This window comes from Oncorhynchus keta, chromosome 1, assembly GCF_023373465.1.
Source record: "Oncorhynchus keta strain PuntledgeMale-10-30-2019 chromosome 1, Oket_V2, whole genome shotgun sequence".
Classification (NCBI taxonomy): domain Eukaryota; kingdom Metazoa; phylum Chordata; class Actinopteri; order Salmoniformes; family Salmonidae; genus Oncorhynchus; species Oncorhynchus keta.
Window position 1 is genome coordinate 27,013,841 of NC_068421.1, and position 22,744 is coordinate 27,036,584.

Below are 22,744 nucleotides of genomic sequence, written 5' to 3' on the forward strand. Positions count from 1 at the left end.
CACTACTGAGTCCCAAATGGCAGCCTATTCCCTATATAGTGCACTACTGTTGAACAGGGCCCATAGGGAATAGGGGGCTATTTGGGACGCAGACGTGGTCTCATATTGGCCCTCTCACCAGGCTCCTCACAGCATCACTCGGGATAACCAGACAAAAGGCTGGTGAATGAGCCTGGTCTTCTCCAGTCAGAAGTGGGTGGTGCTGATGGTGTGTGGGAGAAAGCTGAACGTATGAATCTATCCTGTGAAGTGGAATGGAGACAGACATTTGTTATGAGTATACTTTCTGGTGTGATGCTGTTTATTTCCAAATAGCTCTATGTAAATTTGATTTTGATCAAATCAGATGTATTTATATAGGCCTTTGTACATCAGCTGATATCTCAAAGTGCTGTACAGAAAGCCAGCCTAAAAACCCAAACAGCAAGCAATACAGGTGTAGAAGATCGGTGGCTAGGAAAAACTCCCTAGAATGGCCAAACCGAGGAAGAAACCTAGAGAGGAACCAGACTATGAGAGGTGGCCAGAGAGAATTAGAGAGAGCATACTTAAATTCACACAGGACACCGGATAAGACAGGAGAAATACTCCAGATATAACAGACTGACCCTAGCCCCCCGACACAAAATACTGCAGCATAAATACTGGAGGCTGAGACAGGAGGGGTCAGGAGACACTGTGGCCCCATCTGACGAACCCCTGGACAGGGCCAAACAGGCAGGATATAAACCCATCCTCTTTGCCAAAGCACAGCCCCCACACCAGTAGAGGGATATCTTCAACCACCAACTTACCATCCTGAGACAAGGCCGAGTATAGCCCACAAAGATCTCTGCCACGGCACAACCCAAGGGGGGGGGCGTCAAACCCGGACAGGAAGACCACGTCAGTGACTCAAACCACTCAAGTGACGCACCCCTCCTAGGGACGGCATGGAAGAGCACCAGTAAGCCAGTGACTCAGCCCCTGTAATAGGGTAAGAGGCAGAGAATCCCAGTGGAGAGAGGGGAACCAGCCAGGCAGAGACAGCAAGGGTGGTTCGTTTTTTCCAGTGCCTTTCCGTTCACCTTCACACTCCTGGGCCAGACTACACTCAATCATAGGACCTACTGAAGAGATGAGTCTTCAATAAAGACTTGAAGGTTGAGACCGAGTCTGTGTCTCTCACATGGGTAGGCAGACCATTCCATAAAAATGGAGCTCTATAGGAGAAAGCCCCGCCTCTAGCTGTTTGCTTAGAAATTCTAGGGACAATTAGGAGACCTGCGTCTTGTGAACGTAGCGTACATGTAGGTATGTACGGCAAGACCAAGTCAGAGAGATAGGTAGGAGCAAGCCCATGTAATACTTTGTAGGTTAGCAGTAAAACCTTGAAATCAGCCCTTGCCTTAACAGGAAGCCAGTGTAGGGAGGCTAGCACTGGAGTAATATGATCAGATTTTTTGGGTTCAAGTCAGGATTCTAGCAGCCGTATTTAGCACTAACTGAAGTTTATTTAGTGCTTTATCCGGGTCGCCGGAAAGTAGAGCATTGCAGTAGTCTAACCTAGAAGTAACAAAAGCATGGATTAATTTTCTGCATCATTTTTGGACAGAAAATGTCTGATTTTTACCATGTTAAGTAAATGGAAAAAAGCTGTCCTTGAAACAGTCTTGATCTGTTTGTCAAAAGAGAGATCAGGGTCCAGAGTAACGCAGAGGTCCTTCACAGTTTTATTTGAGACGACTGTACAACCATCAAGATTAATTGTCAGATTCAACAGAAGATCTCTTTGTTTCTTGGGACCTAGAACAAGCATCTCCGAGTTTAAAAGTAGCAAAAAAAAGTTGTCAGAGTTTAAAAGCCTGACAGCCATCCATTTCCTTATGTCTGAAACACAGGCTTCCAGCGAGGGCACTCTTGGGGCTTCACCGTGTTTCATTGAAATGTACATCTGGTGTCATCTGCATAGCAGTAAAAGTTAACATTATGTTTTCGAATGACATCCCCAAGAGGTAAAATATATAGTGAAAACAATAGTAGTCCTAAAACGGAACCTTGAGGAACACAGACATGTACAGTTGTTTTGTCAGAGGACAACCCATTCACAGAGACCAACTGATATCGTTCTGACAGATAAAAACCAGGCCATAACTTGTCCGTGTAGACCAATTTGGGTTTCCATTCTCTCCAAAATAATGTGGTGATCGATGGCATCAAAAGCAGGACTAAGGTCTAGGAGCACGTGGACAGATGCAGAGCCTCGGTCTGATGCCATTAAAAGGTAATTTACCACCTTCACGAGTGCAGTCTCAGTGCTATGATGGGGTCTAAAACCAGACTGAAACATTTAGTATACATTGTTTGTCTTCAGGAAGGCAGTGAGTTGCTGCACAATAGCTTTTTCAAAAGAAAAGCACAGCTATCCTCGGCATAAGGCGATCGTTCTCCTGTATATTAGGAGTACAGCGACTGCAATTAGATGGCATCATGTTAATGTTACTACTTAGCTTCGGCTGTGGAGGTCCTGACGAACCATGTCCAGATAAACTATCTGGAGTGAAGAAGTTGAATGAAAAAAAAGTTGAGTGAGGGAAAAACTAAAAATATAAATGGTAATTAAAAAGTAAAAACCGTAAAGTTGTCAGGTAGCAAAGTAAGGTTAGCAACACAACGCACAGCAGAATGTCAACAAGTCTGTAAAACACAAATTTTTATGCGTCTTAAGTTATTATTCCAAGTGTGTGAATTACACATGGGATTCATCATACTGAAAGCTGCGTTATAAGTAGGGTGTTTTCCCCATAGAATTGATATGAAGTTGATTGGCACAAGGTTCTTCCAAGGGTAGGCTACACAGTTTGTGGAACCATTTTGATTTTATGCCGCTTGTTGTCTTAACGATTCCACGATACTTTGTGATAACTAGCCCAATCTGATGATGTATGGTTCTTCGCTATCTAGAGGTCTATAAATCTGAAATCAGAGCTGAGTTGACAGTGTTACAAATTAGAAGTGCCATTTCCAGAATGTTATTTCTCTGGGTTGATGAATTTGGATTATATGGTTGGTAGATAACATCTCACATCAATCACCTCTGATGCAATCAGATATTTTATAGGAAATGTCCAACAAATACAGATTGATATCCAGGCTGTATCACATCCGGCCATGACTGGGAGACCCATAGGGCGGCGCACAATTGGCCCAGCGTCGTCCAGGTTTGTAAATAATAATTTGTTCTTAACTGACTTGCCTAGTTAAATAAAGGTTAAAAAAAGGGGTTAGGGGTTTGCCCACTCTTCTTAGCACATTACTATCACTAGAGAGATGGTTGATCTGTATTCCCTTGTCTTTAATAAAGCCTTGTTCACACTACAGGCCTTAATGCTCAAATCAGTTTTGTTTTTCAAATCTGTTCTGGTATTCTGACTGTTCAAACAGCAAGTTACAAGTGACTAAATCGGATTTATGTGTTCAGACTGACATGGGTACGCTAGTTGACATAGTAGTGGCGAGTTTGTGTGCACTCAGAAGTTGTAGTGTAGCATCTAGCAAGCTAAGGTGACAACAATGCCTGCCATGGAAGTCTCCCTGTTGCTTTGAATGTTCAAAATCATAGTGTAAGAACATTTTTAAAGCCTCAAACGATAAGATACTCCAACTTTCAAAACGAGTCGGTTTTGGTTAGCCACAGCAGTTAACTAGCTTACTAGGTACCTGTTTAGCCTGCCATCACATTCCCTCATTGTTTGTAAACAATTAACAAGCCAGTTAGCTACCACATGTTCTTGTCAAATTGTCGACAGTGTAGCTACAAAGCAACAAGATATGCCAAATAACAGTCTAGATATCACTTAAGGGCAGATAAATCAGATATGACCATTCAGACACGACCATTCAGACACAGGTCACATGGCCAGGAATCTGATTTATATCTGATTTCAAACCACCTAGGAAGGTGCTTTGAAATGTGGTTTGAAACATCTGATTCCATGTGCTTTTTGCCTGTTTAGACTGCATCAAAAATATGAGATTCTAATAAGAAAATGGATTTGAGTCACTTCAAACTACCTCTGTGAACAAGGCTTTACTCTGCAGGTGTCAGCCAAGTGCATAGTCTTACCAGTCAATAAAATAAAGTCTCAATCGATCTGCCAGAGGTGCTTCTCTGAGGCCTGAGCCATGGCTTGGAATAGATTTCTGTGTTGAAACGATTGATTTTGTTTCTCCCCCTTGGCTGCTCCACTGTCAATAAGAGCAGTAGAACTTACCTACCTGCATGCTAACTTACCTACCTACCTGCATGCTGAGATGGAGGCTACTGTATCACCTTAGGCATGGACAAAGTACTTTCTCTCTCTCTGCAGCCAGTTCTCTCTTTGCTGTGTTTTGTTTACCATTTCATATGTTTTCTACTGGTTCATCCGAGCATGGTGTACAGTAGGATGTTGCTGCTGTGGAGGCGTGGAGGCGTCCAGGCCAGCCTCCCAAATGGCACCCTATTCCCTATATAAGTGCACTACTTTTGACCAGAGCTACTAGCCCTGGTAAAAAGGTGCTATCTAGAACCTAAAAGGGTTCTTCTTCGGCTGCTCCCATAGGAGAACCCTTTTTGGTTACAGGTAGAACAGCGCTGCAGACATAAGCTTTAATATCATATGTCATTAATGAAATGTTCTCTCTACACATACACATACACACACACACACACACACACACACAAACTCAACACTGCTTCCAAGTTCTCCTCTGTCTAATGTCCCTATTTTGTTCTCTTTTCAGTTTGTCTGGAAGTGGAGATCACCCCCACCCAGGGAGAGATCAGTGTCGGAGAGTCCAAGTTCTTTCTGTGTGAAAGTAAGCTTGCCCCTCTATCATTCTACTGTAGTAGACTACTGCCTCTTTGGAAATGTTTGGATCCCATTGTGCAGTACTGATTATACACTGTGACCTTTTGTGTCCTGTCCTGATATGCTGTGTGTAGACCACAGTTGTCAAGCCACTAGACAGGAACAAGGTAGCTGTAACCTTCTCTAGGATAACGGAGTACTAATTACCTAATAAGGTGTATAGGTTGTTTCCTAGGTTGATAGCCTTCTTTTTGGCTCTTTATTTGTCTCGTTTAGAGATTCAACATTGTGATAGCGAAATGTTTAATCCTAATGATTCTAGTTAGATACAAAAACAAACACATGTAACCGTCTCTTGTCTCTGTGCAGTTGTTGGGGTAGCAAAGGAGATTGACTGGTATTCCCCGAGCGGGGAGAGGATAGAGCCCAACAAACCAGAGATCACCGTAACCCGAAACGACGAGTCTTCGTCCACGCTCACGCTCTACAAGGCCGGGGTGGACAGCGCTGGGACCTACAAGTGTCTGGCCACCAACGGAGACCAGTCAGCAGAAGCCACCGTCAACGTCAAGTTCTACCGTAAACTGCTCCTCCTCCTTTATTCTCTAGGGATGTGTCCAAAGGGGCATCCTAATCCCTCCCTATAAGGTTCACTACTTTTGACCAGAGTCCCATTGGCCCTGGTCTAAAGTAGTGTACTATTTAGGGAATAGGGTGCCATTTGGTACGCAGGCTAGATGTCCTGTTCAAAACCAGTGTGTGTTTGCATTATGACATAGTATAAAAACTCAGGGGGATGTCCTGATCACAGAGCATTAAATTGTTATATTAAGAACCCTAAGCTGAAATGTTCTTAACCTTCAGTATAGTTATGAAGGAAAAGCTCTAACTTTTTTATTGAGGGCTTGAGGGAAAAATATCTTTATTTTCTGTTTTTCAGCTGGAGATGGATTTTTCATCAGTTCAATAAACCCCTCCAAAGCCCATTAAGACAAGGCCTAATGTCTGTTGTGCATGTCTTCTGACTAATGGTTTCTATAGCTAAACACTGCCAAGCATCAGCAGTCCATCATCTAAACCCTTTATGGTTTCCCACTAGGCACAACATGCTAATGTGTTTAGAATAAAGGCAGTTAAGAGGCTGAGGTGTAGGGGGAAACAGTTAAATGAACCCATTGCTACGTCTCAAATAGCACCCCATTCTCTATGTAGTACACCCTATGGGCCCTGGTCAAAACTAGTACACCACGTAGGGAATAGGGTGCCATTTGAGACACACACATTATGTTCTTCATGGTTTTAAATGGTTGACTAACATTCTTGTATTTTGTCTTGTAGAAAGGATCACCTTCAAGAACGCCCCCTCCCCCCAAGAGTTCAATGAAGGGGACAACGCCAACATTGTCTGTGACGTCATCAGCTCCCCTCCCCCCACCATCATCTGGAAACACAAAGGAGCGAAGATTCAGATGGAGAAGGATGGTGAGATAGATGCTATTTAGCCTGGGGTAGGGTTGCACAATTCCAGTAACTTTCCCCAAATTCCCATGTTTTTCCAGAAATCCCCTTTGAAGGAATCAGGATTTCCTGCTTAAATCTAAAAGCAGGATTTGTGGAAAACCTGTGAATTTTGGTAAAGTTATCAGAATTGTGTAATGCTAAAGGGTTCCTATATTTTTGGTTTCCTTTTTCCACTCCCCCCCTCTTTGACTGTCAGCCTTGTCACCCGTTGTTACTCAACCATGTCAGAAAAGTCCCTATCCAGCTGTCAGACAATGTTCCATTTGAGCAATTCTTTGACAAATGTTATAACTGGTGGGTATGAAACTGTTTAAACACTTTAATTAAAGAATTTACATAGAAAGTGAGATTTTGAGTTTAGGGGTCTCTGTCTGAAAAGCCCTTTCTTATCCCTCAGAATACTCATACATTACAATTGAATTCTGATTTGATCCTTCTCTCAGTCCGCTTTAAGATCCTGCCCAACAACCACCTGCAGATCCGAGGCATCAAAAAGACAGACGAGGGGTCGTACACCTGTGAGGGCCGCCTCATGGCCCGGGGAGAAATTGACCTCAAGATCATTAGGGTCATCATCAACGGTCAGCCCACTTCTTCTTCTCACTCTATTCCCATGTCACTTTATTCATGTTCATGGTTTTGACACCATTTTGTGGTGTTAAGCCACCTATCAACATCCTAGACAGCAGACGACTGTTAATGTCCCTCCCTCAGTGCTCCCTACCATCCGGGTGTGGCAGTCTGAGGTGAATGCCACAGCAGGCGTGGGCCAGTCTGCCATGTTGACCTGTGCTGCTGATGGATACCCAGAGCCCATGGTGACCTGGGCACGGTAAGACTGGAGCACATACTCTCTCTTACGCGCACACACTCAAGGCTGGTAGACTGATATACCACTAACCAGTGTTTTGCAGATGTCCATCTGACCATGGAACTCATAGGCTACCAACACCAATGCGAGTGATGCGAGTCCCCTGCCCTTGGTTTTCTGTTGGCAGTGTAGTGTATTGCTCTCACCTTCTTAGAAGAGTTAGAGGAGCTGTTCCCCTTGTTGCTAGGTGAGGGAAAGGACTGGTGTGAACTCCATGTGACACTTGTCTTTGGGGTTGAGTCTTAGGTAAAGGGGGAAGAGCTATTTTAACTCATCAGTCAAGGTGATAAGCTTTGAGCCTAGGGGTCATTGTCAGTGCCAATAAATAAATGGCTCTCTGGTATAGACTATAGAGATCATGATTGAAGACTGGATTAAAAATATTCATAGTCATTAAATCGGAAATAGCGATTCAATGTCACACTGAAACATTACTTTGATAAACAATGAATTGAGATCATTTGAATTAAGTCTGTTTGACCTACTTCACAGAGGGGAAAAAATACATATTTATTTATTAGATAAAAATTCTCATCAAGCGTAGTTAGCAGCAGACTTATTTTAGTTGTGTCGTCAAATCCGATTCTCTTCGTTTCACAAAAGCTGATTGTAATCAGAATAATCAGTGTGTGTGTGTGTGTGTGTGTGTGTGTGTGTGTGTGTGTGTGTGTGTGTGTGTGTGTGTGTGTGTGTGTGTGTGTGTGTGTGTGTGTGTGTGTGTGTGTGTGTGTGTGTGTCCGTGTGTGTGTGTGTGTGTGTGTGTGTGTGTGTGTGTGTGTGTTCCCTTTCTCTCCTCCAGAGCCGGTGTTCTTCTGGAGTCAGGAGACAAGTACAGCTTTAATAAGGACGGTTCAGAGATGACCATCATGGAGGTAGCCAAGCTGGATGAGGGAGAGTACACCTGCATCGCTAAGAACAAGGCTGGGGAGAGCGAACAGGAAGTCAGCCTTAGAGTGTTTGGTGAGGGACTCCTCTCACTTGGTACTGACAGATGATTGACTATGTGACGGGTTTGTGATGGTTAATCATGGTTTGTCTATATTTATTCACAGTGGGAGGATTTTAACATTGGATTATTTTGGGGGTTATGTTGTGATTATAACTCTAGGTTTTAAGTACTATCATCAGATCTGGCAGGTGATTGATGTCACTATGGGATTGCATACTGTGAATGTAGCTATACTGTAGGTCATACAGGTGAGTGTCACTTCAGGTTGGTTATAATGGCTCTGTGTGTGTCTGCCTTTGCAACAGTGAAACCTAAGATCACCTTCCTGCTGAACCAGAGCACGTCTGAGATGGCTGAGCAGGTGACTCTGACCTGTGAGGCGTCAGGGGACCCCACCCCCACCATCAACTGGAGCTTTGGCCTGCGCCCCTTCACTGAGGGAGAGCAGGTACAGTAGAGGCAGCCCACAGAGAGAGGCCAGCCAGGGGCTGTGTCCCCACTGCAGAGGGACACTCAGGGGATGTGTTTCACTTAAACATGGCAAGGCTCCCTTAGCCAGGTTCATCTCTGCTGATTAAGTATGACCCCAAAGCTGCAGCTAGCCAATAGAAGTTCATATTACTACCTGGTAGCTACCTAGTTACCATCCCACCTTAGACGTCGTCCCTATAGCAGCTTAGGCCTATGTCCCTATAGCAGCTTAGACCTATGTTCCCTATAGCAGTTTAGACCTATGTTCCCTATAGCAGATTAGACCTATGTCCCTATAGCAGCTTAGACCTATGTTCCCTATAGCAGCTTAGACCTATGTCCCTATAGCAGCTTAGACCTATGTCCCTATAGCAGCTTAGACCTATGTCCCTATAGCAGTTTAGACCTATGTCCCTATAGCAGTTTAGACCTATGTCCCTATAGCAGCTTAGACCTATGTCCTTACAGCAGCTTAGACCTATGTCCCTATAGCAGCTTAGACCTATGTCCCTATAGCAGCTTAGACCTATGTCCCTATAGCAGCTTAGACCTATGTCCCTATAGCAGCTTAGATCTATGTCCCTATAGCAGCTTAGACCTATGTCCCTATAGAAGCTTAGACCTATGTCCCTATAGCAGCTTAGATCTATGTCCCTATAGCAGCTTAGACCTATGTCCCTATAGCAGCTTAGACCTATGTCCTTACAGCAGCTTAGATATATGTCCCTATAGCAGCTTAGACCTATGTCCCTATAGCAGCTTAGATCTATGTCCCTATAGCAGCTTAGATCTATGTCCCTATAGCAGCCTAGACCTATGTCCCCATAGCAGCTTAGATCTATGTCCCTATAGCAGCTTAGACCTATGTCCCTATAGCAGCTTAGACCTATGTCCCTATAGCAGCTTAGATCTATGTCCCTATAGCAGCTTAGACCTATGTCACTATAGCAGCTTAGATCTATGTCCCTATAGCAGCTTAGATCTATGTCCCTATAGCAGCTTAGACCTATATCCCTATAGCAGCTTAGACCTATGTCCCTATAGCAGCTTAGACCTATGTCCTTACAGCAGCTTAGACCTATGTCCCTATAGCAGTTTAGACCTATGTCCCTATAGCAGCTTAGATATATGTCCCTATAGCAGCTTAAACCTATGTCCTTACAGCAGCTTAGACCTATGTCCCTATAGCAGCTTAGACCTATGTCCCTATAGCAGCTTAGACCTATGTCCTTACAGCAGCTTAGACCTATGTCCCTATAGCAGCTTAGACCTATGTCCTTACAGCAGCTTAGACCTATGTCCCTATAGCAGCTTAGACCTATGTCCTTACAGCAGCTTAGACCTATGTCCCTATAGCAGCTTAGACCTATGTCCTTACAGCAGCTTAGATATATGTCCCTATAGCAGCTTAGACCTATGTCCCTATAGCAGCTTAGATCTATGTCCCTATAGCAGCCTAGACCTATGTCCCCATAGCAGCTTAGATCTATGTCCCTATAGCAGCTTAGACCTATGTCCCTATAGCAGCTTAGACCTATGTCCCTATAGCAGCTTAGATCTATGTCCCTATAGCAGCTTAGACCTATGTCCCTATAGCAGCTTAGATCTATGTCCCTATAGCAGCTTAGATCTATGTCCCTATAGCAGCTTAGACCTATATCCCTATAGCAGCTTAGACCTATGTCCCTATAGTAGCTTAGACCTATGTCCCTATAGCAGCTTAGACCTATGTCCTTACAGCAGCTTAGACCTATGTCCTTACAGCAGCTTAGACCTATGTCCCTATAGCAGTTTAGACCTATGTCCCTATAGCAGCTTAGACCTATGTCCCTATAGCAGCTTAGACCTATGTCCCTATAGCAGCTTAGACCTATGTCCCTATAGTAGCTTAGACCTATGTCCTTACAGCAGCTTAGACCTATGTCCCTATAGCAGTTTAGACCTATGTCCCTATAGCAGCTTAGACCTATGTCCCTATAGCAGCTTAGACCTATGTCCCTATAGCAGCTTAGACCTATGTCCTTACAGCAGCTTAGACCTATGTCCCTATAGCAGTTTAGACCTATGTCCCTATAGCAGCTTAGATATATGTCCCTATAGCAGCTTAAACCTATGTCCTTACAGCAGCTTAGACCTATGTCCCTATAGCAGCTTAGACCTATGTCCCTATAGCAGCTTAGACCTATGTCCTTACAGCAGCTTAGACCTATGTCCCTATAGCAGCTTAGACCTATGTCCTTACAGCAGCTTAGACCTATGTCCCTATAGCAGCTTAGACCTATGTCCTTACAGCAGCTTAGACCTATGTCCCTATAGCAGTTTAGACCTATGTCCCTATAGCAGCTTAGACCTATGTCCCTATAGCAGCTTAGACCTATGTCCCTATAGCAGCTTAGACCTATGTCCCTATAGCAGTTTAGACCTATGTCCCTATAGCAGCTTAGACCTATGTCCCTATAGCAGTTTAGACCTATGTCCCTATAGCAGCTTAGACCTATGTCCCTATAGCAGCTTAGACCTATGTCCCTATAGCAGCTTAGACCTATGTCCCTATAGCAGTTTAGACCTATGTCCCTATAGCAGCTTAGACCTATGTCCCTATAGCAGCTTAGACCTATGTCCCTATAGCAGCTTAGACCTATGTCCTTACAGCAGCTTAGACCTATGTCCCTATAGCAGCTTAGATATATGTCCCTATAGCAGCTTAGACCTATGTCCTTACAGCAGCTTAGACCTATGTCCCTATAGCAGCTTAGACCTATGTCCCTATAGCAGCTTAGACCTATGTCCTTACAGCAGCTTAGACCTATGTCCCTATAGCAGCTTAGACCTATGTCCTTACAGCAGCTTAGACCTATGTCCCTATAGCAGCTTAGACCTATGTCCTTACAGCAGCTTAGACCTATGTCCCTATAGCAGTTTAGACCTATGTCCCTATAGCAGCTTAGACCTATGTCCCTATAGCAGCTTAGACCTATGTCCCTATAGCAGCTTAGACCTATGTCCCTATAGCAGCTTAGACCTATGTCCCTATAGCAGCTTAGACCTATGTCCCTATAGCAGTTTAGACCTATGTCCCTATAGCAGCCTCTGCTAGTCCCCTGCAGATTGCTACATACAGTCATCTATGGATCTTATATTTTCATACAATGCCACGGTGCCTTCGGAAAGTATTCAGACCCTTTGACTTTTCCCACATTTTGTTAATTTACAGCCTTATTGTAAAATTGATCACATTTTTCCACGCAAAATATCCCATAATAACAAAGCAAAAACTGTTTTTTAGAAATGTTTGCTAATTTATAGAAAAAAACTGAAATATTACCTTTACATAAGTATTCAGACCTTTTACTCAGTACTTTGTTGAAGCACCTTTGGCAGCGATTACAGCCTCGAGTCTTCTTGGGTATGACACTACAAGCTTGGCACACCTGTATTTAAGGAGTTTCTCCCATTCTTTGCAGATCCTCTCAAGCTCTGTCAGGTTGGATGGTGAGCGTCGCTGCACAGCTATTTTCAGGTGTCTCCACAGCTATTTTCAGGTCTTTCCAGAGATGTTCGATCAGGTTTAAGTCTGGGCTCTGGCTGGGCCACTCAAGGACATTCAGAAACTTGTCCCAAGCCACCCCTGCGTTGTGTTGGCTGTGTGCTTAGGGTCGTTATCCTGTTGGAAGGTGAACCTTCGCCCCAGTCTGAGGTCCTGAGAGCTCTGGAGCAGGTTTTCATCAAGGATCTCTCTGTACTTTGCTCCATTCATCTTTGCCTCGATCCTGACTAGTCTCCGTGTCCCTGCCGCTGAAAAACATCCCTACGGCATGATTCTGCCACCACCATGCTCCACCATGGGATGGAGTCAGGTTTCCTCCAGAGGTGACGCTTGGCTTTCAGGCCAAAAAGTTCAGTCTTGGTTTCATCAGACCAGAGAATCTTGTTTCTCATGGTCTGTGAGTCTTTAGGTGCCTTTTGTCAAACTCCAAGGGGCTGTCATGTGCCTTTTACTGAGAAGTAGCTTCCATCTGGCCACTCTACAATAAAGGTCTGATTGGTGGAGTGCTGCAGAGATGGTTGTCCTTCTGGAAGGTTCTCCCATCTCCACAGAAGAACTCTAGAGCTCTGTCAGAGTGACCATTGGGTTCTTGGTCACCTCCCTGACCAAGGCCCTTCTCCCCTGATTGCTCAGTTTGGCCGGGCAGCCAGCTCTAGGAAGAGTCTTGGTGGTTCCAAACTTCTTCCTTTGGAAGATGGAGGCCACTGTGTTCTTGGGGACCTTTAATGCTACATAAATGTTTTGATAACCTTTCCTAGATCTGTGCCTCAACACAATCCTGTCTCGGCTCTCTGCGGACAATTCCTTCGACCTCTTGGCTTGGTTTTTGCTTTGACATGCACTGTCAATTGTGGGACCTTATATAGACAGGTGTGTGCCTTTACAAATCATGTTCAATCAATTGAATTTACCACAGGTGGACTCCAATCAAGTTGTAGAAACATCTCAAGGATGGTCAATGAAAACAGGATGCACCTGAGCTCAATTTCAAGTCTCATAGCAAGGGTCTGAATACTTATGCAAAGGTATTTCTGGGTTTTTTAAAATCGAAAAACCTGTTTTTGCTTTGTCATTATGTGTGTAGATTTCTGAGGATCCTTTAAAAAAAGGAATTTTAGGATAAGGCTGTAACTTAACAAAATGTGGAAAAAGTCAAGGGGTCTGAATACTTTCCGAAGGCACTGTAGCTACTTCCCTGTAGTACCAATGATCTCATCTAGTCCAATAGACAGGTAATGGATGGGGGCATTTAATCAGAGACACGCTGTAGGTACCTGTACAGGATAGGAGGAGTGTGGATAGGTGGAGCCCACGGGAAGGTCCGTTTACTTCGCTACATTCTCTCCCCTGCAGGCACATCTAAACAGGATCTATCAGGTATGAAATCAGTGTGGCACAGAAATGGAACAAAATCAGTTGATAGAAAAAATTGCGTATGGGGTATGAGATTCCACAAAAACCCTGATAGGATCAAATAAGTATTTTTATCGAATTTTCTTGTCTGCTCTTCAGGCAATATTCCTTGAAAATCCTCAAGCTATGATATTATCAGGGTTTATGAAATCGATTAAAAAATGGCATGTTTTCCAAATATAGCCTGACTTTTTCGTTGCACTGGTCCTTACATAAAAGAGTGGTTCTGGGTGTTTGAACTTTGGGGTTTCCTCTGCCTTGTCAACAGAGGTCAAAAGAGAAAACGGTTACCGTAAAGACCTTAAAAAGAGAACCTCCTCATTTCTGTGTTGCCATTCCCGGTCCGATCATCTCCGTCTCTATGCATCGGGGCAGCTCCGTGCCATACTGCTGCTCAGTCTGTGTCCCTCTGTCCTCTCATGTAGACGATCTGTCTCATTTCATATCTGTCATCAATCATTCTGTCAAGGTTGAAGCCAAAAGCAAAATGCCTGACTTTGCACCTGTGTTGTACTGGTATAGCCATCTCTCCATGGTGGTGGGTGAAGAAATTATTAGCAGCCTGCATTGAATTATCATTAGGAACATATTTAAAAACAGGAGCATTAAGGTGTGGCCTTCACAGCTGTGGCCTGGCATTGTGGGTCTCGTGGGCAATGATCCGGAGGGAATGTCTTCTTTACAAGAAGCCAGGATAGCGTGATTTGGAAAATGGCTGCTAATTGTTTTTGAACCTGGCTGGCCCTCATCTCTGCCGTGCTAGCAACACTTATCATAGCGGCTGTGGTTCAAATAGGTTGGTAGACAGGTGAAAGGGGAAGCTAATAATCAACTCTCACATGAAATATGTGCCACAGTCATCTATCCAGCTATTATGGTGAATTGTTCATATAGGCCTATTATTTTAATCAGTGTTGTTGTCTTTGCTTATTGGCTATCAGCATGACAATTGTGGTTTTGTTTTTCCTATGTGGAATTGGTGTTGAGGGATATTTGTGAGAATTGTGTCTGTGTTAAAAGTGTGTGTGCATGTGCATGCTGTGGTGTGCTTCTCACTAGTGTGTCATGCTACATATATCTTTGCCACCTCTCTCGGTGCTTTAACGTTCCTTTACATTGCAGTCTGCTGACTGTTGTACTCATAGACATGGTGTAAAGAGGTGCTGGATTACCATGATCCCTGTTGACACGGCGTTAAAGTGTATTATTCCCTCAGATAGCTTCCACTCATCCACTCCAGTCTGACTGTTGTCTTAGGTAATGTATCGAATGACTAATAACTATAGCCTAAGAGGCTTTACTTTATAAAGAATATGTTTTATTTTTGATTCTACACAGCATATTCTCTCCTTACACATGTACGATAGTGATGGCAGACAAATTCACATTGTCACATTTGTATATCTACATAGACATTGAGATGGCAGTTGAGATGATCAGATTGGCAAAAGGTTTGAACCCATAGAATAGCCTAAATGTGGGTCACACATGCCATGGTAACGTTGTCTTCCAAGAAGATACTATATGTTTTAGCTATTACATAAACAGGTTTAACCCAGCTTACTGTTCTATTCTAGTGCTCTCATACTCATATTTGTTTTGTAATTACGTCGTTGTTTCAACCCCCTTATTTGAAGGCACTTGTTGTAACAATTGTTAATAGCTCAAATGTAATTGAAGTGTTTATTCATGATTTGGATATTATCTCTCAAACTGAAAGGTTGGGTTATATGAATATACAGTATATTAAACATTATACTTGATTTACAAAGTTTGCAAGCTGCAATTATCTGAGAACATTCAGGCTCTGGAAAGGAGGAGCAAACTCGCTTGAAAATGTGTTTCTTCAAAGCTCATTAGAGCTCAAACTTGGTACAGATGACCAGATATTGAATATTTCAGATTACTGTGTATTAAATCTTACTGGAGCTGCCTAATTTATGATAATGCGCTCCATGGAAACACAATGAGATCGGTTTAGTATTCAGATAGTTGAGAGATGTAAAGAGAGTAGGAAAGAAGCTATTACCTCTTGGGAATAGCCATTTGAAGGTGAAAGGTTCTGAATGATCAGAGAGCTCAATCATGTGGTGCTGTTGGTTGCTGTTGGCTGCTGCACTACAACGTGATTGGTTCAGGGAGCGTTGTTGAAAAAGAAGAATGCTTTCAATCCAAGGGCTTGCTTTACTAAGCACTGGTACAGTAGGGTGAGACTGTAGAGAGGCTGTTGTTCTCTAGCTACACTTCTAACACAACGCTCATTTATGTGCCTGTCTGCTCAGGGGTGGTACAATGTGGTTCTCTGAACATTGAATGGCAGTTTGTTCTTATGGTATGACAGTTGGAATGCTGCTAGCCAGGATAAATGATGGAGAGCTTCCTAACTGATCCCAGTCAGGATGGGGAAAAAACACTTCCCCAGCCCAGTCCTGTAACCATACCCTACTGTAGGGCTGTTTATGAATATAGAGAGGATGCCTTTTGTGTGGTGCCGGGTGAGATAGTTATGTGAGTGTTTCTTCTGTAGAATCTCCTCTACAACAGTGCCTCTCTTCCTCCCCCCTCCCCCACCTTCAGTGATGTGATCATACATCACAGCTGAGAGAGAGACGCTCGCTGCTCACTGCTTACCCAGGGGATGAGGAGCGCTGCTTGGAAATGAGATTTGTCTGGGGGGGATGTTATTTAGTGCTGGTTTGCACTAAACTGATTAGATGCCATGGTGTTTACAGCTCTCACCATCAGCTAGTAATTTGCTTTTGGTCCATGTCCCATTGTTTAAACAAACATAAAACATGGGTCTGACAGTGATATGTGTCAACTCAATTCCATACCTCACAGTTCTGTGTCAGACCAGCCACGACCAGGGGTGCTGTTAGTTATGCGTCCTGTAATAATGAGCAGCAGCACCGCTATAACGGAGCTAATTGAGCAGCAGCTCCTCCTCTGCGCTGTGGGGTCTGGAGCCAAACTGTTTTTCTGACGTAGGTGTTAAATGGGCCTGTCTTGCTGTGTGTGTCTCGCCACACCCCAGTGAACCGTAAAGAATAGTGATATCATATTACCAACACACTCAATATCTACATTAGCTACATACCATGGCTCAATATACAGTACATGCAAAGAAGTTCATCTGGACCCTCCCTACTTAGGATGAGTCTTCACTCAGTATCTTTAACTTGACATAGTGTATTGTTGGTCTGGTTTATTCATGTGTGTGGTTCTGCCCTACAGTGTGAGTAAAGCTTTCCCAGTGTTAACTAGTCTCTTGATGTGTGTGTTGTGTTTCTCTATGACAGGCAGTGAGTCTACAGTGGTATAGACTAGCCCATATTAAAGATAGAAGCCAGATGAATTCACTCATTATTCACTCATTATTCACTCATCTGTGAGTGATTGGAAGGCGTCCAGCTCTAAACGAGAGAGGATGGTCTGGAAGGAATGCTAAGATTGACTGTATTAATAATGAATTGAGTTCTGGGCCTTTTTGCCTGCAGTACGTTTCAGCAGATGGGACACTTGGTTGTTTTCTACGTCTGATGGAAAGCTGTTTACCATTTTGCTTGTCGTCTGGCTTCCATACTCCTTTCCATTCATCACTACGCCGTCGTCCATTATCAATCATCTCTCCTTCATGCCTCTTGTTTCTCCTTAACATTAGGAAACCCATAAAGCATGTTCTATTACAGTACCTGAATTGCAGAATTCAGAGAAAAGAAATCCTCTATCAGTAAATACTTTTTTAATCACGTTTGATTATGTCTTGTCGTGCTGAATTGTGTGTTAAGTTTTGTGTTGATTATATAACTTCATATTAAATGTGGATTCATCATGATTGATAATCATGAAAACAATTCTTAATAATTAGATTTTGAAGATGATATATGGAGAAATGTTGTATGATTTTTTTTCTTCCAGCATCCCTCCATGCTAGTTCCAATGTAGTGTATATTATTTACACATGAACATGTACCCAGCAGGCTAAACTGGTTGAAATGATGTCATTACACCATTTTAGCCCTCTGGCTAAGCTTTTTCTGGTTTGATGCTGAGTAGTTTAATACAACTGAGGAGTGTGAAGGTTGATGAGTCTAATTGTTTTAGCCCTTTTCACTGGACTACAGCAGGTAAACGTTCGGGTATATGGACAGTGTTGTTGAGTTGCATGCTCGTCTAGTGTTGTTTGTCCTAGCTGTGCGGTACTGGATGAGGATTCCTGTCTCTGGATTGCTTTGCTTTTTGTTGTTTTATTCTGTCTGTGTCCTCTACAGGCCTCTTGGACTCGGCCCGAACAACACAAGGTATAGCTTCTATACTATACCCAATACCCATCACAATCTACCAAATACCATGTATCCTCTTTCACCATATTGATTTTCTGCTTTACAGTTCTCTTCAACACTGTTTTCTATTGTTGCCGTAGTCATGGAAACTGATGGAGAAACTCTTATCAGTCCTCTTTGGTTTATTCGTATGGCTTCACTCAGCCTGAAAAATTGTCCTTGAAACCTGTGGCCAGGTATCAGACAACTGTTGAAGGATGTTTGTTCCCATTCTTTCCAGGGAATTAGATCTAGGGTACACCAATGATCGAGCTGAGCTAAAATTGCTTGATGTTTTCAATAGGCAACACCACCCTGCATTATTAATAAACTCTCTGTTGTTGAAAACCATAGTTCTGAAACTTTAATGAATCTATGTTCTCGTGTTGCAAAGGAACAGAAATGGATGCTCTCCCTTTGGACACAGATTGAGATTGTGTATCATGGTCTGGTCTGCCATGTGATTGTCCAGTCTTTGGCCATGATGATGAGTTGTTGTTGACCCTCTTTGACCTCACAGTACAACCCAAAAATGGAATGTTCTATCTACACTACACCAATATCTTATTAATGTACCTGGCACCTGGACTACATCGCTTCACCAAGAACCACAATAAGACCTGCCTGTACATAAGGGGTGGCATATGTGAGAGCAGCACAAGGCTGGCGGGACACTGTCACACTCTCTGGCCACCCTTTCAGCTCTGATGTAATTATCCTTGTCAGTGTTTGGAGAAGGTGGGGAATGGAGGGAGGAGGAGAAGGTGGGGGATGGAGGGAGGAGGTGGAGGAGGGGGATGGAGGGAGGAGGTGGAGGAGGCGGGTGGGGTTGTAATGAAAAGTGCCTGACTGCCTTGCCTGTGTTATGTAAGCATTTCCTCAGGCATACTTAATGCCCCAGACATGCTGCTTCTGTTCAATTTGAATACAGAACTAATGAGCACTTTTCTTCTCTTAGTTAGTTTCCCAAATCACATATAGTAAACTATTTTTGACTAGCCCCTATAGGGCTCTGGTCAAAAGTAGTTCACTATGTAGGGAATAGGGTGCCTTTTGAGCCACTGCCTTAGTTAGTTTGTCCCCCAGACTGGTCCCTACTGTAGCTAATTGAACAACACAGAGGCATTCATGGGATAGTTCACATACAATGTGTGGGTGTTGAACTTCAAAGCCATGCAAAATAAAATGGTCGCCAGGAGTCCAGCTCTTCTACGACACTTAACATGAGTTAACAGTGGTTTGGACTGGCGTGAGAGTAGCAGACCCAGACTGTTCAGTGTCAACAACAACAAGAGTAGCAGACCCAGACTGTTCAGTGTCAACAACAACATCAAGAGTAGCAGACCCAGACTGTTCAGTGTCAACAACAACAAGAGTAGCAGACCCAGACTGTTCAGTGTCAACAACAACATCAAGAGTAGCAGACACAGACTGTTCAGTGTCAACAACAACAAGAGTAGCAGACCCAGACTGTTCAGTGTCAACAACAACAAGACTGTTAGTGCAGACCCAGACTGTTCAGTGTCAACAACAACATCAAGAGTAGCAGACCCAGACTGTTCAGTGTCAACAACAACAAGAGTAGCAGACCCAGACTGTTCAGTGTCAACAACAACAAGAGTAGCAGACCCAGACTGTTCAGTGTCAACAACAACAAGAGTAGCAGACCCAGACTGTTCAGTGTCAACAACAACAAGAGTAGCAGACCCAGTGACTAGCAGACCCAGTTCAGTGTCAACAACAACAAGAGTAGCAGACCCAGACTGTTCAGTGTCAGTGTCAACAACAACAAGAGTAGCAGACCCAGACTGTTCAGTGTCAACAACAACAAGAGTAGCAGACCCAGACTGTTCAGTGTCAACAACATCATCAAGAGAGTAGCAGACCCAGACTGTTCAGTGTCAACAACAACAAGAGTAGCAGACCCAGACTGTTCAGTGTCAACAACAACAAGAGTAGCAGACCCAGACTGTTCAGTGTCAACAACAACAGTAGCAGACCCAGAGTAGCAGACCCAGACTGTTCAGTGTCAACAACAACAAACAAGAGTTAGCAGACCCAGACTGTTCAGTGTCAACAACAACAAGAGTAGCAGACCCAGACTGTTCAGTGTCAACAACAACAAGAGTAGCAGACCCAGACTGTTCAGTGTCAACAACAAAGAGTAGCAGACCCAGACTGTTCAGTGTCACTGAGTTAACACAACAACAAGAGTAGCAGACCCAGACTGTTCAGTGTCAAGACAACAAGAGTAGCAGACCCAGACTGTTCAGTGTCAACAACAACAAGAGTAGCAGACCCAGACTGTTCAGTGTCAACAACAACAAGAGTAGCAGACCCAGACTGTTCAGTGTCAACAACAACAAGAGTAGCAGACCCAGACTGTTCAGTGTCAACAACAACAAGAGTAGCAGACCCAGACTGTTCAGTGTCAACAACAACAAGAGTAGCAGACCCAGACTGTTCAGTGTCAACAACATCATCAAGAGTAGCAGAACCAGACTGTTCAGTGTCAACAACATCATCAAGAGTAGCAGACCCAGACTGTTCAGTGTCAACAACAACAAGAGTAGCAGACCCAGACTGTTCAGTGTCAACAACATCAAGAGTAGCAGACCCAGACCGTTCAGTGTCAACAACATCATCAAGAGTAGCAGACCCAGACTGTTCAGTGTCAACAACAACAAGAGTAGCAGACCCAGACTGTTCAGTGTCAACAACAACAACAGACCCAGACTGTTCAGTGTCAACAACAACAAGAGTAGCAGACCCAGACTGTTCAGTGTCAGACCCAGACTGTTCAGTGTCAACAACATCATCAAGAGTAGCAGACCCAGACTGTTCAGTGTCAACAACAACAAGAGTAGCAGACCCAGACTGTTCAGTGTCAACAACAACAAGAGTAGCAGACCCAGACTGTTCAGTGTCAACAACAACAAGAGTAGCAGACCCAGACTGTTCAGTGTCAACAACAACAAGAGTAGCAGACCCAGACTGTTCAGTGTCAACAACAACATCAAGAGTAGCAGACCCAGACTGTTCAGTGTCAACAACAACATCAAGAGTAGCAGACCCAGACTGTTCAGTGTCAACAGTACAGACCCAGACTGTTCAGTGTCAAGAGTAGCAGACCCAGACTGTTCAGTGTCAACAACAACATCAAGAGTAGCAAGACTGTTCAGTGTCAACAACAACAAGAGTAGCAGACCCAGACTGTTCAGTGTCAACAACAACAAGAGTAGCAGACCCAGACTGTTCAGTGTCAACAACATCATCAAGAGTAGCAGACCCAGACTGTTCAGTGTCAACAACAACAAGAGTAGCAGACCCAGACTGTTCAGTGTCAACAACAACAAGAGTAGCAGACCCAGACTGTTCAGTGTCAACAACAACAAGAGTAGCAGACCCAGACTGTTCAGTGTCAACAACAACAAGAGTAGCAGACCCAGACTGTTCAGTGTCAACAACATCAAGAGTAGCAGACCCAGACTGTTCAGTGTCAACAACAACAAGAGTAGCAGACCCAGACTGTTCAGTGTCAACAACACATCAAGAGTAGCAGACCCAGACTGTTCAGTGTCAACAACAACAAGAGTAGCAGACCCAGACTGTTCAGTGTCAACAACAACAAGAGTAGCAGACCCAGAGTGTCAAGAGTTCAGTGTCAACAACAACAAGAGTAGCAGACCCAGACTGTTCAGTGTCAACAACAACAAGAGTAGCAGACCCAGACTGTTCAGTGTCAACAACAACAAGAGTAGCAGACCCAGACTGTTCAGTGTCAAGAGTAGCAGACCCAGACTGTTCAGTGTCAACAACAACAAGAGTAGCAGACCCAGACTGTTCAGTTCCAGACCCAGACTGTTCAGTGTCAACAACAACAAGAGTAGCAGACCCAGACTGTTCAGTGTCAACAACAACAAGAGTAGCAGACCCAGACTGTTCAGTGTCAACAACAACAAGAGTTCCAGACCCAGACTGTTCAGTGTCAACAACAACAAGAGTTCCAGACCCAGACTGTTCAGTGTCAACAACAACATCAAGAGTTCCAGACCCAGACTGTTCAGTGTCAACAACAAGAGTAGCCGACCCAGACGCTAAAGGTTACGTACATGGCTGTTTATTTAGACCTTGTGAATCTGGTGTTAATGAAGTCAGGTAGTGTATCTTGAGACAAACATCAATCCTGTTAGCTATTAGCAGGGTTTCTGCTATAGTTTTAATTGGCAAGGTCTTGAATGTATTGGCACACTGTGTTCTTGTCCTCTTCCCTGTGTCACATGCGTTGGTTCTACTTCTGAAGCTGGAGTCTTAACCACCATTTCATTTACTCAGCTCTAGTTTAGAATTACAGAGACCATTCACAGTTGGCACTCCACTGACTAGGTAGCTAGTTAATTCTATGGAATAGAAGCACCTCAATGAGTTGATGTACTGTACATTCATTTCATGGATCAACTTGTGGTCTAGAATGCCTCCCCTATAATATGTATACAGTAGATGTATAAACTGTACATCAGACAGTATGTTTCTGTTGGGAAAGTACACAAATAATTCAATACTGAACAATTCAACACTGAATTTCACACGATAAAGTGAACCACACAGCAGGCTGTGTGTAAAAATGCAAGCTTGGCATGTTATCCTGTCCACAGGAACCACTACGATACACCATTAGGGTTTAACAGGCTGAGACCTAAATAGCCTGCTGTAACTGATTTCAGCCTCCTTACTCTACAGCCATTGTGTGAAAAACTCTTGATGGCTCCATCCATACTGCTTCTTCTACCATTAGTGATGTGCTCTGCTACTGTACAC

The 22,744-nt window shown here is 43.7% G+C and overlaps 1 protein-coding gene across 12 annotated transcripts in view; it reads left to right on the top strand.

Moving 5' to 3' along the window:
• The window catches only part of LOC118360651 (neural cell adhesion molecule 1), a 113,574-nt gene that overhangs the window by 71,130 nt on the left and 19,700 nt on the right, over positions 1–22,744 (top strand). For 9 of the 12 annotated variants that reach the window (XM_052519997.1, XM_052519999.1, XM_035740217.2 and 6 more), the window contains exons 2-10: positions 4,765–4,839; positions 5,202–5,411; positions 6,171–6,314; positions 6,797–6,934; positions 7,068–7,185; positions 8,024–8,184; positions 8,479–8,621; positions 13,545–13,568; positions 17,876–17,905. In XM_052519997.1, the coding sequence (XP_052375957.1) occupies positions 4,765–4,839; positions 5,202–5,411; positions 6,171–6,314; positions 6,797–6,934; positions 7,068–7,185; positions 8,024–8,184; positions 8,479–8,621; positions 13,545–13,568; positions 17,876–17,905 (1,043 nt within the window). The remainder of the gene's footprint in view (positions 1–4,764; positions 4,840–5,201; positions 5,412–6,170; positions 6,315–6,796; positions 6,935–7,067; positions 7,186–8,023; positions 8,185–8,478; positions 8,622–13,544; positions 13,569–17,875; positions 17,906–22,744) is intronic. The other 3 variants (XM_052519988.1, XM_035740890.2, XM_052520014.1) reach the window with 1 other exon arrangement.